Source organism: Ciconia boyciana, chromosome 19 (genome assembly GCF_034638445.1).
Source record: "Ciconia boyciana chromosome 19, ASM3463844v1, whole genome shotgun sequence".
Classification (NCBI taxonomy): Eukaryota; Metazoa; Chordata; class Aves; order Ciconiiformes; family Ciconiidae; genus Ciconia; species Ciconia boyciana.
Genome location: NC_132952.1, coordinates 5,895,520 through 5,912,530, shown reverse-complemented (window position 1 = coordinate 5,912,530; position 17,011 = coordinate 5,895,520). Strand labels below are relative to the sequence as shown.

The 17,011-nt window shown below is 57.9% G+C and overlaps 1 protein-coding gene across 1 annotated transcript in view; it reads right to left on the bottom strand.

The window, feature by feature from the left end:
* AGRN (agrin) overlaps positions 1–17,011 on the bottom strand; it is a 129,489-nt gene that overhangs the window by 3,246 nt on the left and 109,232 nt on the right. Inside the window, exons 22-35 of the mRNA XM_072883789.1 lie at positions 16,609–16,728; positions 15,528–15,884; positions 13,808–14,000; positions 12,941–13,156; positions 12,461–12,690; positions 11,838–11,972; positions 11,576–11,672; positions 10,994–11,158; positions 10,574–10,685; positions 7,920–8,036; positions 7,420–7,609; positions 6,594–6,681; positions 1,749–1,973; positions 973–1,076 (exon numbers count right to left, since the gene is read on the bottom strand). Coding sequence (XP_072739890.1) covers positions 973–1,076; positions 1,749–1,973; positions 6,594–6,681; positions 7,420–7,609; positions 7,920–8,036; positions 10,574–10,685; positions 10,994–11,158; positions 11,576–11,672; positions 11,838–11,972; positions 12,461–12,690; positions 12,941–13,156; positions 13,808–14,000; positions 15,528–15,884; positions 16,609–16,728 — 2,349 coding nt within the window. The remainder of the gene's footprint in view (positions 1–972; positions 1,077–1,748; positions 1,974–6,593; positions 6,682–7,419; positions 7,610–7,919; positions 8,037–10,573; positions 10,686–10,993; positions 11,159–11,575; positions 11,673–11,837; positions 11,973–12,460; positions 12,691–12,940; positions 13,157–13,807; positions 14,001–15,527; positions 15,885–16,608; positions 16,729–17,011) is intronic.

Genomic DNA, 17,011 nt, shown 5'->3' with positions numbered 1-17,011 from the left:
TTGCAATCCTGAAGGCCAGGACCTCTACAGCACCTGCCTGAGGAGAAGCCCAGTCCTAAACTCACAGATGGAGAGCTGAGTCACCCAGAGACGATGCCCTGGACCCTGGACCCTCTCAAGTTCCTCCAGAGACGAACGAAGCCCAGGACCCAGAGCATCCCCTATCACTGGGCATCCTCCTTTCATCCCTCCAGGCTCCAAAAAGGACTTTACTATCCTCTTTGCTCAGATTAGTACTGGCTGTAGTTAAGCACAATTATCCGACACTTTTGGGTGGATTTCTTGCCTATTTGAGCTGTTACGGGACAAATCTAGCCTCTGTCTGCGCTGACAGATCTGCCACAGGCAGTGTGAGAGTGCAATGGGCCAAACTGTTTGCAGGATGAAAATACCTGTGCCAACACAAACGGAACTGACTCTGCTGCACACGCGAGCACGTTCTGGCATGTCTGCTTATTCTGTTATGCAAATAAAGCAACATTTACATTCTGGGTATTTACATATATTCAGACAGAAGTACCCTTCTCTCAATTCAGCCATTTCACCGTTGGGAACCAGAGTTACCCAAGCAAGTAACATCTGGGAGGCTCGTGAACTAAGGGAGGCTTCCACACGTGAGGGAATTTGGCGGGTGGGCACACTCCCAGGTGGAAGAGGGAGAGGGTGCTCCGTGCCATCGGCAGCAGGGGATGCAGAGCCACAGGCCAGCTAACAGCTCCCTTCAGGGGACATGGTGACATGGAAAGGGCTGGCATTTGGTAAAGCCAACCCTTCGTCCCTTAGCTGTCACCGGCATCCTGCCCTCGTAGGCACAGAACACGCGGGGGACTTTTTAGGTTAAACTTGTCAAAGCCACCTGGGAGGCAAAGGTGTCCCATTGAAACAAGAGAGGGAGCATCAATGTCCCAGACTCCAGCTCTGAGCTCCTCAGCAGGGGCGCAGAGGAGGTTCACCCTTTCCACCCCGACTTACCCAGCCACAGAGCCCCATCTGTATCTAGCTGTGTTGCACCAAGCGGAGAAGAGCCAGCAATGGGGGCTTCGTTGCCAACTTGAAGGGAACCTTCTCTCTGTACCCTGTTCCCGGAGAGAGGGAGGAAGAAACAGAAGGTGATTAGCAACCTTAGAGGAAAAACCCAGAGCTGCCCACTGCTTTACGCTAAATCCAGACACTGGGGACCATCAGCCCTTCTCCACCCGGAGAGGAGCGGGGAGCAGAGCTCTCCCTCAGGCCATGTAGCTCAGAGCAGCCCTCGGTGCAATGCCTCCCCGGGGAGCACCGGGCAGCCAGCAGCAAGCGCTCCCCTCCGGCATCCCCTGGGCATCCCACAGCCCCGCCGCCAGCCCTGCCAGCAGCCACAGCTTCCTCCCAGACCCATCAGCAGAAATCCCTGGCATGCCAGCCGCATGATCGGCTCACCACTCCCACCACCAATAAAAATAAAAGGGATGGCTCGGGCTCAACACGAACAGAATGTCAAACCCTCAGCCAGCTAAAATAAAAGGCACGAACCTTTCGTACCTCCTTGAGCCTGCCCCTTTGACATTTCCAGGCGTGTCACAACACGCACCCCTCCAACGTGGCACTGCCCACATGCCTCTCCTCTATTATTATCCAAGAAGAGGAGTGACCCTTGGGGATCACAGGGCATGGAGCCACGGCCATGACTCAGGCTCCCTAGTTCACAGCTTGCCCATCCCAGAGCGACCTGCCACGGTCCTGCTCTCCCCTCCTGCTAGCCTTCACACCTGTATGCTTTGATATGAATCCACTGGTTGGTGTTGACTGGGACCGTGGATCGTAGGACGACTGGCTTGGAACCGAGATCGTAGGTCATTTGTATGAAGCCATCCACGATGGCGAGGGCAATGTAGTCCGATCGCTCCAGCCCTTTCCCACTCCACAGGATCAGCCCCTGAGTGGCTTCTGTTTTGATGCTTAGTTCAAAGTGGTTCGATTGCAAGGCCTTCTCGCTGCACGGGGAGATGGGAACAGGGGAGAAGACAGAGCAGAGTTAAAAACATGGCTACAAAAGCAACAGGCAGCCAGTCAGCTCCTCGGAGCAGCCTTCTCTGTTCCCAGCCAACTAGCTCACCTGCTGAGGAGAACCTTCAACCCATCTTTGGCATCAGGCAATGCATGAGGTCTCAGTCTCTACCTGCTGCAACTTGAGGGGTCGCAGCCTTTGCAATATCCCAGGCCTGCTCAGAAGGCCTGGTGCATGGCAGGGGGAGCAGATGGAAAGCTCTGAACCAGGCCACGAGATCAAAGAAATGGCTCTCTGGAGGTCTCTAACCCAGCTCCACTCAGAGTAGGACCAGTGCTAGTGCTAGATGACGGCAGCTGTGGCTCTGCCCAGCTGAGCTTGGGAACACCAAGAATGGAGCTTCTCCATCTTCCTGCTGACCTGAGCAGGGGCTGCACAGTTCTCCTGGGAATGAAGTGTTTTCCCCAACATCCAGCTTGAACCTCCAAAGACACAGCCTGGGGCTACCGGCCTCTCGCTTTTGCCCTCCATGGAGCACAAGGTTCAGACACATCAACCCCTGCAAGCTGTGACACACAAGTCTTGGTTTGCCTCCTCGTATGCAGGCACTGAAGGAAGAGGTCTGCTACATGGGCTGGTGAACAGTACCGGGCTGGCCCCGATCTGGCCAGCAGAAGGGTTTTCCCCACAGAGCTGCCTTTGATTTGGGAGAGGTCAGAACAAAGAGGGCTCTGTTGGCCAGATCGGGAGGGCTGCGGGCAGCAGCTAAGCTGGGGTCAACACCATTTCACCATCCTGCTGGCCGGCGTCCGAGGTGCAAGCAGAGCTGGGGTGCCTGGGGACCACCGCTCCCCATGCCACCACCACACAGCCATCAGCCTTGGAGGCATTTGCTCTACACCGCCGCCTCTGTTTGACCAAAGCCCAGCGGGAACCTGAGGCTGGGGACTGCGAGGTGGTGAGCACCCTGCAGTTTGAAGGGGATGGAGACTGTCCACAGAGGCAGAAAGCCGCCTTTCTCCTAGACACGGTGTCTCTTCCCAAGGGAGGAGTGAAGGAAGGACAGGATTTCCCCCACATTGGCATTCCCATCTTCGCTCCGTCCCTTTTGGAACAAGCAAAAGGCTCTTGGCAACAGGTGACGTTGCAATATGGAGTCACCATCCACTCTCCTGGGATGCTCTAACACACACCTGACACATGTGCACACATAGACCAGACAACATGGGCAACACAGAGAGCTTTTTATTCCCAAGGGACACTGTGTCCAAAGGGCTGGACGAGGGCTGTACTGCCTAGGTCCCCCAGGAGCGAGGGCCAGAGCTGGAGCTGCATAGGAGCTGCTGTTCCTATGCTGGAAGGACAGGGCTTCCTTCGCGTTTACTCTCATCGTCTGCAGAGATGTATCCCTTATAAATAAAAAGCCAAGGGTATGGACACACAGAACACGCACAGAGACAGAGACATGCTGAGGCAGCAACAGCAGAGCACAAAACACAAGAACTGAAAGCCTGGCACAGACTCACCTGGGCTCCGCAGGATAGTCCAGCGCTTCAGGACTTAGATGCAGGAAGAAAGGGGGGGCATGCGATAAGCGCAGGACAGCGGAGGAGACCCTTCCCTCCCACCCTGCTCGCCGACAGGAAACAGCCCTGCTCAACAGCGACAGCTCTTCACCCTACACAATGCCCAGGCTGAGAAAACCACCCAGCGTGAGCAGGAAGCCTCAGCCACTGTCCTTGGGGCTGAGTTTCCTCAAGCCAGCGAGACAAATTTGCAAGTTGTTGCTTAGCCAGGGTGAGCGTAATAACGCCAATGAGTGAATACAGCCCAGTGAATACAGTCCCCAGCGGTGCAGGGACTCTGCAATGTTCTCCTGGGTCAGGACTATCGGTGTTCCTGCTAATCACCCATGCTGCCCTGCCGGGACGTGTATCCCAGGACAGGACAGAGGGCAGCAATGCTGGGGGAAGGGAGCTTTTGGTCTACGGCCCTGCGTAAGGACCCTTTCCTGGGCAGACCTGCAGGCAGGTCTCAGGCTGGTTCTTTGGGATGCCGCAGAACGGGCTCCCATCTGGGCAGCTAGCTGAGTTAAGGCCTCTGAGTCAGCCTTGGGGCACTTGGGCAGCAGGGCGTGCATGGAGAAGGGGAAACCCAGGACTACAGCTGTCCTGCTGGCACTGCCTGCAAGCGTTAGGGGCTACAGGCCCAGCATTACAATCAGCTCTAACTAGATGTATATATAAAAATGTACATTCCAAAAAAAAAAAACCAAACCAAAAACCAAAACGTACGGGCATGTCACGGCCAGCAGAGCCCCGAGAAGCAATTGGAGTGTTAGTCCTGCCCAAGGCACACCCCGGTGTCTGCCTGGAGGCAGAAGAAACTACTTTTTATGGGCAGCCCAATGGGTCTTTCAGCCCTGGCGGGGCTCGCGAGTGCCGCTGCCAAATCCCAGCAGAGGGATGTGGGGAGAAGTGCTAAGCTCCCTTGCAGGATGGGGCATGCACAGCCAAAATAGGCTGGCTCAGGCGGGGAGAAGGCTGGGAATGGTGACCTTCCCTTTGCAGAGCACTGGGAGAGGCAGGACACAAAGGTAGCAGCTTTCTGCTCATCTGCAGGGATGTGGCTCGTGTCTGTGCAGAGGGACAGCTGGGCACTCTGCCACGTGGCAGAGCTGTTGTGCAAGCCACTACATGCCTCGCGTTGCTGTAGGGCACTGTCTAGCTTAGGAGGATGCTTGGCTCCTAAAAAGCCCTTTCCAAAACACCAGAGCACCTCCCAAACCGTGGTGACCATGCAGGTGATGGGCTCTGCGGCTCCCCAGGTGTTGACATGCATGCATGCACGCAACTCAGCCCCCCGGCCTCTGTCCGACCCCAGCTCGTAGAAAATGAGGTGAAATGGGGATGTGACAGGCAGGTATCACTCAAACTCTTCCCCACGCAGCGGGGAATACAACTGCATGAACCAGCGCTTCTCTTCCACTCCTGCCGCTCAGCAGGACAGACAGAGAGCAAATCAACAGCTGTCAAGCCTGCTCTAGGGAAGAAGCCCTTCTCCCCGTCCGCATGCCCAGGCCCTTCTTCTGCTGCCCTGGCCGCGCTGCACATTGCAAGGGGTTGCCCACACACCCCTGCCTGGTGAACATTCTCCTAGCACCCAGCCTGGCCTCCTCGCTACGGCAGCAACACCACATTCGTGCTGGAAAAACCAGGGCAGGATTAGCACCCCTTATTTCCATCGCCATGCCTTTTCTGCCGACGGAAGAGGTAAGTCACGAGAACTTTCCTCCCCTAATCTCATCCGCTTAAACTAAGGCTAAGTTGCAGCATGCTGCTGGGACAACGTCTTGAGTGCAGCGGAGCCAGGCAGCGTAGCTCCTGCTGCACCTTGGCTGTGTTTGGGCCCCTGTACAGCTGCCAGAGCTGCGGTCAGTGCCCGTGTCCTCCTCGCCCTGCAATGGGAATGCCTGCCCATGGCAGACCCCTGGGAGAGTGCCCATATTCCTCCTCCCACACCTGCCCTGCGCTCCGCTGTGGGTGGGCTGGCGGTCAGGGTGGCAATGGGAGACGTGGTGGAGGGCAGATGGCTGCAGGGAGGAGCTGGGCAGCGGGGAGGACTGTACTTACGCGGGGATCTCATTGGTCAGGTGGCTTGAAAACAAAGAAACAAGGACATTGAGAAGAGACAGACAGACAGAGACCGACAAACAACAGCTCAACACAGACGCCCTCCCCAGGCAGGGTGTTAGGGCGGCAGGGAATCAGGGTGTAAGAGGCAGACGGACAGAGCCTTATCCAATACCCTGTCCCAGTGCCGTGGACTGGGGATTAACCACGGGGGCTGTAGGAGCACAGTGCTGAGGAAGGGTACTGAGCCAGACGGCAGCGGACCGAGAGTCTCCTGTAGGAGAAATATCCAGCCCAAAGGCTGAAGAGGACCTCGGTCAGCAGCCGTGTCCCAGCCTCTGCTTATCTTGAGAGAGAAGCCCCAGGGACCAGCCACAGACACCACAGGGTCCGAACACGTACCCCTAGCCCATGGGCTGAGGGTCGAGCAGACGCTGGAGAAGGCTAGCCAGGTCCTGCAGCAGCGACGGCCCGTCCCTGCTGGCAGAACCGACCCTTGCTGCACAAACAGCCAGAGAGACGAAGGAGCTGGCAAACAGGCGTGAATTAAACCACAGGCAGAACTACCTCTCCCCTCAGCACAGCTCACCCAGCCCACAACCCATTCCTGAGCACGTGGGCAAAGAACGGCACCAACCAGGAGCAGCGCACAGCCACATTAACCATCTTCATGGGGTGCACTCAGCCAGCTTCATCCCACCCCCAAACCAGACTACGCTAACCCAGAAGGTGGCCCACACGCTGCAGAACGAGAGCATCCAGACCTGAAGCTGGCCAGGCACTGCCCTTGTGGGAAAAGCCCTCTGCCAACAAGGCAGCTTTCGAGGTAAGGGCTGGAAGCAAGTACTCGCAGCCCCAGTTTGGCTTGCCCCTCTTTGAGCACTGCACTTGGATTTCTTCAGCCCTAGCTCTTCCTCCTGCTAACAGCCCTAACTCCTCGTTTTGATCTCGGTTCAGCTCAGCAGCCAAGTTACCTCTTTGTCACGGCATTGTGGTACTCCATATATGTCCTACCATCAAAAGCAATGGCCTCTGCATCTCCAGCAGCCTTCTCAATGATCACTGGAGGTGGGAAAAAGAAGAGCTGTCAGGCAACGTAGCATGGCCTGTCCGTCCTTGGAGACTAGGAAAATCCCCCTTTACACTGAGCATTCATAACAGGACAAAGGCACGCGCAAACCTGCCGTCCCTTGGGGCATGTCAGCACTGTGGCACTCTAAGCAAGCCCCTGGGAAGTTTTGCTGTGGCTTTAAAGCCCGTGAGTTTGGACCATCTCCCTGTTTTGCAGCCAACTGTCAAGAAATCTGCAGCCTTGGTGATATCCTAGCCAAAGCTGGGGAGGAACCTGGACTCGGTGATGGCCCAAGTGCTAATCTCAGGGCAGAAGGAGGAAAGAAACCCTCATCTGCTACGGCACCAAACCACGTTTCCCTGCCCCAGGCTGCTTCAAGTCAGCATAGCAACACAAGACAGGGTCAGAGTGCACTGACCGGAGGAGGTGGCAGGGCTGGGTGATCTACCCACGGGCAGCAGCATTTGCCCCGTTGCATGCAGTGTAACGCCTGCGATTCTGCGAAACGGCATTGCCTCGACTTCACAGCTGCACGACAGTGCCAGCCTGCAGGTGCCACAGCTTGTTTTCCCTGCATCCCTCCCAGCTGCCACAACAAGGGCAAGACCTCAGGCTTGGCCTAAGCAGCACGCTGTCCTGCTGCAACCAGCTAATCGTCGAAGCAGTTTCATTGCCGTGTCTGGCTAGTGGGCGAGGGTCCGTGTCCAGCCCTACCCTGGCAGTCTCACCTTTCTCACAGTGAGCCCCGGAGAAGCCCCTCTGGCAGGCACACTCGTAGCTCTCTAGCCGGGGGCTGCAAGTGCCTCCGTTCTGGCAAGGATTGGGTTTCTGGGTACAGGGGTGGCCTCGGAAGGGGGAGATCTCAATGGCGCTGCGGATGTTCTGCTCCTTCAGCACAGGCACCCCCTTGACGGAGATCTGACAGATGGAAGCAAGAGGAAGCACAAGTCAGCCTTCACCACCCCTCCTCTCTGCAGGGCTGGCAGGGGGGACAGAGGCCAGCACCCTCAGGGGACAGGGGAGATGGGAACCCAGCCCCAAGCCCTACGTGTTCGTGTGACGCACCCCTGCCTCCCCTTCCGCCACCCACTGCTGCCGCTTTTCAGTTGGACCCACGTGCCAGGGCAGCCTGCTCCCAGGCTCGTCCTCGCTCTCCTCCAGCGAGGCCGGCGCAGACGGCACGTCTCCCAGCCAGACCCCTGCCCCAGGCTGCCCGGTACGGCCTTACCCTCTGCACAGCTCCATCGAAGCTGGTAGAGATGGCGGCTGCTCGAGCTAGCTTGCTGAAATCAGGGGCTCCCCCCACATAAAATGGCTCCTTCAGGTTCAGGAAGGTGTGAGGCACCTGGGGAGGAGAGGGGAGAAGGTGAGATGGAGAAAGCATCAGGCTATCCCTAAGCTGCAAGCTGGGCACTTGGCCCAGCTCCGCGGGGACTAAAGGAGGCGGCGAGCAGGGCAGCGCTGCGGGCAGGGCAGGCACCCACGCACAACCAGAAGCTGGGCTGGTGGGAAAGAAAGCAACACTCGCCTGTCCCCCATGCTCCCCCACTCCCTGCCGTCCTCCCTCAAGGCACGGGCTGTGTCCTGGGGCAGGGCTGCTGTGGGGCTAGCTAGCCAGGCTGGCTAGCCATCTCTGCGGAGGCTGGAGCAGGAGAGCCCCTCGGAAAGCATGCCAGGGGCCCGGCACAGCCTGTGCCGCAGCTGAGTGAGCAGGACAGCCCTGCCCTAAGGCAGGCAGGCAAGGCAGGCAGCCCTGCCGGGCAGGGAGAGGCAGGCTGGGCTTGGCATCCCACTTGGGACCGGGTCCCCACCTTCTCCTCCGTTCCCTGTGCTGCTGCTCCTGCCCCAGCCCAGCTGCCCCGCACGCCCTGCAGCCCTCTGCCTCCCTGCCCTGCCACCGGGACCTGCAGCCGGCCACAGCCATGGCACGGCCAGGGTGAGCCGCTGCCGAGCACAGGGAGCGGATGAGCTGCACGTATCTGGCACCAAACCAGGCCGTGTAAAGGGTGCTGGGAGAAAGGGGCCTCCAGCGAACCTCCTCATGCCAAGCTGCAAGGTCATACCTGCCAAAAAGATTTTCCTGGGAATTTAATTTTGGGGAGATGCTGTTCCAATACGCTCAAGCGTGGAGGCCTCTGGCTTTGTGTGGCCCCCAAAACCAAGTAAGCAAACATTGCCTCAGTCTCGCCAGGGCTAATGTTTAAACCCAAACTTATGAGTCCCAGCGGGATTCAGTTTCGGTTCATCCGACTGCTACAGGTCCCCTACAGCAAATGGCTAGAGGAGGTTCTCCTGCATCTCACGTGGCTGTGAGTTTGGAGGAGAAAGACCCCCTCCTCGCTGTCACCCAACTGCACAGCACGGAAAGTCCCAGGTGAGTCTTCAGCCACGTGGTTCACCGGGCACACAACAGGAGCGATGTCCCCTCCTGTGCACCTGGGATGGACCCCGAGGCACAGCAGCGAGGCAAAGATGCAGTTATATGAATCACTAGCTAATGCTTTGTGGAGTTAACACGAGAAACATGACCGGATTAATTGAAATGCTTCCGAAACAAAATGTAACAACTGGCTGGAAATTAATGACGGAAGAGGAAACAAGTGTCTCTAATCTACAGAGATCCTACAGCTGCTTGGTCAGATGGGAAGGGGAGTGGGTGAAACACTGAGATCTGAATGGAAAACAAAAAAGAACAACGTGCCAATGGCAGATGAGATGGAGGTGCAGTGGGTCATACTTATCTTTACCTTACGGGATTTCTGGGATCCAGACAGCAGGGAAGGGAAAAATACAAATGAAAATCAAAGGGAGAGAGAAAAAGAGAGAGAGAGAAAAGGGAGATCAGTGGGTAACATCGTAACATGCAGGAGTGCAAGACCACCGCTGCCACCAGCGCCCAGGGCAGCCAGGCAAGGGGAGCTGCAGAAGGCAACAGGAGGGGCCGCTGCCACCCTGCCAGCCAGGGGTAACCTTCGCTTGGAGAGAGGCTTGGAAAGACGAGAGCGAGGGGAGGAAGAAATCCCTTCTTTTGCAGGAATGCTGCATAATCTTGATGCTGCACTTCTATGGGGAGCTTAAGGATGAGTTCAGCAGCAGTTGGGACTTTCCCTGCATCATCAGCTTCCCCGCCGGAAAGGCGGATGAAAGGAAGGGCAGTGGCCCTGCCATGAAACCCTGGGGAACCGCTGTTGGTGCAGAGACAGAAACGCAGAGGGGACAGGACACGGGAGAAGTCCGAGAGGTAAGCTGCCAGCTTGGAAACTGAGCAGAGAAGGCACTAATGGATTCAGCAGCAACAGCGCAACGGGGCTTTTACGACTCCATGACTTCCTCCCGGCCGAGCCCCCGGCGCAGCCAGCACTGTGCAGGGCTCTCGAGCCCAGCATCAAGGGTGCAGCCTCAAACCCACACGGGCCCAACACAGCGGCAGCACGGGCGGCCACCTCCCTTGGCTGCAAGGGTGCCTCGCGTACCTGCCCCAGCACAGGGACCCTCGAGGACCTGCAAAAAAAGGGGTGTGCGTGGGGGGCTCAGTCAAACACATCCCCGAAACCAAGGCTCGAAAGAATCAGGGCATGGGTGTCGCTGGCAAAGGGGCTGCAGCTCTGTGCGGTGGGGGACAAGGAGGGAGGAAGAGCTGCAAGAGGTGTGCAGTTGCTGTCCCACAGCACCAGGGCCAGGCTGCAGAGCAGCTAAAGGGGCAGGCAAGCTCTGCCCTGCAGCGTCCTGTTCTCCCCAGGTCTTGCCCACTCTTCCTCCACCCTTAAAGCCCTGCACCACAGGGATTAAAAGCCCACGAGCCTGGGAACTTCTCAGCTCATTTCACACATGAGAGGAGCACGGCTGGAAGCCCAGAGAGCTCTCCCTGGCCCACCAACTTACCGGTGACTCTCCCATCACCCTCTCGCCGTTGTTGATCCTCATTACCCCTTTGCGCCCATTCCTCTCCAACAAGACACTTATCCAGGTGTTGAGGGGAACTGGCTCTTTGCTCCTGGTGGTGAGAAGGGAGGAGAAGACGCACGGGTGAGAGCTCTGCCATCACCACCTGCAAACACAGCGCTGGAAACCTCCCGTGACCAGCTTGGGCTGCCCAGGCCACCGCAGCTTGACCAGCTTGGGCTGCCCCAGCTCGCAGCCGCGCAGACAGACCGGCGCCTGCTCTCCCCTGCTTCCTGACAGTTTTCTGGGGAGGGAAGCTCAAAGCTAGTGCTAGACACTGAAAGCCACCACTGTCCCTCTCCCGCCTCTGTTGCCACCACCACCCTGACGAGCAGCTCCCCAGCCTGCAGCCCACCCTACCTGAGCACAGCCGCCCCTTTGCCCAGGTCGTAGCGGTACTCTAGGTAGCCATCGTGTAAGGCCAGAGAGACAAAGTCCCCCTTGCCATCTGTCTTCTGCCCATTGTAGAAGATCATGCCGCTGGGGTTCTTGGCCAGGAACACAACTTCCATGGACATTTTGTCCCTGAAGAGAGAAGGATTACGGATACCCTCCAATCCAGCTGCCCACGTGCTCTCTTCCTCCGCCCCTGTGTGCCGAGCCCTTGGAAGACCTGCCTGGGACTACAGGTACGGCAGAGAGATGCCACCCCTGTCAGGCACCCTTGCCAGGTGATGCATCTGCCATGCTCAGGATACCGCTCCGCAGTGCCTATCTACACAGCCTGTTGCAATGCCATGCCCCCAGGGAGCTGGCTCTCTGCCTGCGGGGACTCTGGCGATGCCAGTCCCTCTGGACAAAACCTCCAAAACCTGTCAAAAGGGAGCGCCTCTAGGGAGAGCCAGCGCGTGACAGGCGAGGCTCAGAGCGCAAGCTCTCTCCCCCAAATCAGCCACGCAGGCGATGCGCTCGCCTGCCCCTCTCCCGTTCCCTGGCACTTACTGCAGGTCAGGAACGAAGGTCTGCAGCCCGTTCAGCTCCAGGTAGGAGAAGCCATTGAACTCCGGGAGGAAGGGCATGGTGTGGTCCTGCTCTGTCACTGGGCACAAACGAGGGAATGGTGAGGAAGAGGAGGCAGAGCAGCTTCAGCCAGTGCCCCAGAGCCACAGCAGGCAAGGCCTCCTGGCCACCCAGGCTGGGGAAATCAGCACCTTCAGTTCCACCCCCTTCCCCAGACCCGCTCCTCTGCCAGCTCCCGTCCCACCTAGCTCGCAGAAGTCTCCTTCCCGGCCCATGGGACAGGCGCACAAGGCACCTCCCTCTGGCAGCACCAGGCAGGTGGCAGAGACGTGGCAGGGCGTAGGGTCGCAGGGATTCCTCTCGTCGGCACACGTGGGGCCTGCAGCAGAAGAGGCAGCCCGTCATGTCAGCATCTCAAACCAACAGCCATCGGGCACGACTGGCCAGAGATAAACGTCTCCGGCGTCTCCTGATGGCCCTGCCAGCCTTTTTCTCCTGTTACAGGTTGGGTTCCCATGACCCAAGAAGCCCCCCACTGTGAACCCTGCAAACGGCAGATGATACCCTTGCCAGACCACACTTTGCGCTGCCCCTACAATGCAAGGGGAAATTTTTTTGTGCGTGAGAACAGACAGACCCCAGCCCTTGTCTCACGCGCGTACAAATAGGCCTACATCCTAAATTTATGGTCTTCACTGGATGCAGCATCATCCTACGCTTCTCCCTCTAACCCACTGCTGACACCACACCACGTCCCCCCCGCACTGCAGCTCACAACGTGAGCCCCAGAGGCTCTGGCATCCCTCAGGGCCAGCCAGCGGGATCAGGAGCCCCAGCAATACGCTGTCTGCAGCCCCCTCCCCGTACCGGTGTAGGTGTAGAGACACTCGCAGTGGAACATCTCTGCCTCCTTGACATGGCAGATGCCACCATGGTGGCAGGGGTTGGGGTGACAGGGGTCGTTGCCGCACTCGCCCACCCCGCTGCCATACAGCACATCGCTGCCTTTCTCCCGCAGGTCGTACATCTGGTTGTTCACGTCCAGGAGACGGATGCAGCCCTTCAGGCCGGTCGTAGCCGCGGTACGATCTGCCACCCTGAGGGGACAGAGGACAAAGTGGGCGGGGGTTTTGTCCCCAAGGACAAAAATGCAGAGGCTCTCCAAGCATCGGGGTCAGGCTGCGCTCCCCAGCAGGGCGTTACGAGGCCCCCTCGCTCCACAACGCTCCCCCAGCCACCGCCTGGAGCCTGCTAGCAGGCAGAGGGCTGCAGCCACCACGGATGCTCTGCCCACAGCAGCAGCAGACGCTGCGATCCCCAGGGCAGCGGTCCAGCACCCTCACTCACACAGCCATTTGGTCCTCCGGCGCTCCCCCGATGAACAGGTCTGTGTCGAGGTTGAGCCCGTCAGTGCCCGTCGGGCTCTCCCCGCTGACGTGGGGCTCCCCGTCGACGGACAGCATGCCGCTGCGGCGGTTGCGGTTCACCACTAACTGGTGCCACTTGCCAGGCTCAACGCGGACCTTGCTGGTGATGATGCCCGTGCCGGAACCGGTGTTAAACCTGGAGCAGAAGAGGGGGAGGCCTCTGTCTGTGCCACCCTGCAGAAAGGTGACATCTGCGCCATGGCACAGGGGCTGCTGCGTCCCAGGGAGAAGCTGGGAGCACTCGGGAGCCCCTCTCGCTCCCCAGCTCCGGACCAGTCTGACTCAGAGCATACAGCTGTCCCCTGCTGAGCATCGGCACTGACTGCCTGAGAACTCGTCCGGATTTTGCAGTCCCCAGAGGTCTGCCCACCACCTCATCTCATTCTCAATCTGCACTTTTGGAACTGGAAAAATCACTTCACCTCAGGTTTCTAGGGCCTTTCTCCTTTTCTTTTTTCCCCTGCATTTCTTTTTCCAGTACAAAAATAGACCAAAAAAAGGCCTCTCACTTCCTCAAAAAACCAGCCTCCCATGCCTTTTAGCTTTTCAAAATTCAAACCGAAATAAGTGAGTTAACTTTGTTGAGAAGTGCCACAGGGAATGAGTCCCCTTAATATTCCTGTTACAGCAGAAAAAAAGCTCCTCTTCTTGTCCATTTGATGCTACTGTTTCTTAGCCTGCAAGTTGGAGCCCAGCATCCTCCTGGTGTTCCTGCAAGGACCATCCCGGCAAGAGCGGCTGCTCTGCTTCCTCCACAGCACACAGGGCTGAGGGGAAGGGCACCCACCTGAGCTCCACGAAGCCGCCGACCAGCGCCAGGGAAATGAAGTCTTTGCCACGGTTCTGCCCGTTGTAGAGCAGCAGCCCGCTGAGCTCCACGGTCCTGAACTCCATGGCGATGCGCACAGTGTGGTATGCCTTCATCATCTTGAAGGCCAGGTAGGACTTGCCACCAAAGCTGGGGATGAAGTACCTGATAGCTGCAAGAGCCGGCAGGGCGGGTAGAGAAAGGAAGAGGGGATGAAGTAGAGGAGGGAACAGGAGGACAGAGAGCAGATAAAGGCTTGACATGAGCCTGTGAACACTTTCCTGCCTGCACTAGCAAAGAAAGCTCTTGCGAAATGGCAGAAAGAACCTCGCTCTCTCCTCTGGGCCCACGCTCCTGTGTGGTCACCCCCGTCACCCTCCCAGACATTCGTACTGGCAGCAACCAGCTCCTCTCGTGATGGCATGCTCCTCAAAGATTACTCCCAGTCTTTAGAGATCTGTGGTATTGCTCCCCCAGTACTTAGCTTCAGTGGTGTCCCAACCAGCTCCTCCCAGTTAAGGACCAGTGCTGTCGGTCCTTTCCATGCCCAGCTATCACATCCCCTGTGCCCTCAGCTGAGCTCTGCTGCCCACACAGTTCCTCGTAACTCAACTTCCCTGCTCCTTAGGTAATTTTTATCTGTCCTCCCAGAATCCCGCAAGACAGATCTACATTCATCACTCCAGGCTTTTATTTATTGCAGCTGAGATTTTCCAAGGGATCTGGAAGGCCAAACCCTATTAAAACTAACAGGACTGGACACCCACATCCAGTAGCAGCTTTATAGCTTTAGGGACAAAGCTTTATAGCTCCAGTTTATAGCTTTAGGGACAAAGCTTTTCAGGAATAAGCACTCACAACCACCCAGAGCTCCCGGCGTGACACCAAATTGCCAGCGGGAGCTCACAGTAAATAACAGCAGCTCTGGTTCAGCACGCTGCCAGTCTGCAGCTCTTTGCTAAGCAGCTCTGAGCGCCGGGGGACAGAGCCTGAATTATCAGCACACACCTCCCAGTGTTTGAGAGGAGAGTTAGTACCTGTCTCTCTGTTACACTAACTAGCAGTCACTAGCTGCAGGAGCTGCGAGCGACAGTGCCACGAGCCGAGACAAAAAAGCAGAAGCTCACAATCCCCGCGCTTCGGGGCACTGGTATATCAGAAGCGGAGCCAGGAAGAAATTGCTCCTGGCACCTTCTTACCCTGAAGCCTTGCCGTGCTTGCCTCTTACAATGCACAGTGCATGTACAACCTGTTCTTGGCAGAGTTAAGAAAGCCGGTTAAATTGACCCCTGCAGTGCCTCCTGCCTGGTGCGCGTGCAATGCCAGCACAAGTTATGGGGCTGGGTTTGCATGTGCCCCCACGTCTCTCCATGGGCACGAGGTCAATGCCGGAGTGTGGATGGACACAGGAAGGACCACACTGCGTGAAGCCCAGCCCTTCAGCCCTGACTGTGCCCAGCAGCACATGCTTAGGGAGAACAGGTAAGAAAAGGGACAACTGCAGAGCAACGCTTTCCCAGTTGTGTCCTCCCACCTTCCTCGGCCGGAGTTCCACTCCTCTAGGCGGAACTCAAAGCTCCAAGAGATGTGGTTCCCCTGATTGTGCTGTCCCTGCTTTTGGCCCTCACCCTCCTACGGCTGTGAGCTCCGCTACCGGCACCCAGCAGCGTCGCGGCCGCGACGGGTCAGAGGCACATACGTTTCTCACAGACGGCTCCCCCTTTGCCGGCCGGGCAGCTGCAGGTGAACTCCTTCCCATCATCCTCGCAGGTGCCACCGTGCAGGCAGGGGTTAGAGTCGCAGGGCCGCGAGGGCTTCTTCGTGGCGGGGGGCTGGCGCGTGGGCTTCCGCCGGGTGGTGGCAGGGAGGGTGGAGGTGGGTCTCTTGGTGCTCCCAGCTCCTGCCAGCTTGGTGCTGGGTCGACCCGCAGCATCTGGGCGCAGGACGTGGATGGTGGTGGCAGCGGCGGCCGTGGTGTACCTCCGGGTGGTGGCGGGTGCCATGGTGGTAGCCGTGGTTGTGGTCACAGTGGTGGTGAAAAGCCTGGGGATCCAGTCTGAAACACAGCAAAATTCAGGTAGAGGCTGGTGCTTTGCAACCCTCTCTGGGGAAGGGAAAGCCGCTCGGGCTTTTGGGGTGAGATGGCAGCAGAGAAGCTTGGACGGACGGCTCTCGCAGGCTACCGCATGCCCAAAAGCCCAGGAGCCCTCTCCCCGCTGCTCTCCGAGCCCCAGGGCTCCCGCCACACGGCCCGGCTTAGGAGTCTGGCAGCTGCCTGCGCAGGGTGTGTTTCTGCACAGGACCTTCCTCCGCAGCACCACGATGCTGCCTGTCCTCCCACCCTGGCGTGGGGGTAGACATGCTCCCAGATAGAGGTGCGTGTCCAGTGCAAGTGTGGCCATGCCCCTTTCTTTCCTGGAAAATCAGCGTTTCGGGTTTATCAGCGTGGGCTAGGCTGGCCACCCCCTCGGGAGTCCCAGGAAGGGTTCACTTTCCAGGACTGTGGGCAGTGGCACATCGCCACGGTGCAGCACTGCCGCTTGCCATGCGCTGTGGAAGAGGGGAGCAATTTTACCCCCTTTATGGCCTTCCTGAGTTGACAACAAGTCCGGGCACATGGACTGACCTCTGAGCCCTGGCTCTGGAGGCCGCTGTCTGTGGAAGCGTTTGATGGGTTACTGCTACAGATGAAAGGCCCTGGCAAGACCAGAAGAGCCAGCCTGCCCGTTTGAAAGCCTAAACCAAGACAGGGGGACTGACCGCAGACAGACGGAGCTCACCAAAGTCCATGAATTTGACATGCTCCTGCTGGGGCTTCTTCACCAGTATGGTTGTCTTCTTGGAAGCTTTGATCTGCTTCAGCAGGGCTGCTTGGACATCAGCTGCCGTGTAGGAAGTGGCTGATCGTAGCCAGGAGGAGAAAGAAAGGCAAGAGTGAAGATGCAGGCCCACCTAGCCGTTTCCCTCTCCTGACCTCCCCACAATGCATCCGAATCATTCCTTTCCCTAGGAAAATGCTTCCAGCCTTCCAGGCACCAGCTTAGGGTGCACCTCCTCCCAGCTCTTCTCACAGCATCCATTGATTTTGCTGGACAGAAGACCATAGCCCCAGCAAATTTTAAGAAGGTTCTTTCACGCTCCTTGCCGCACGTGTGTTTCTCAGGCCGGCACTACCTGCTCCCT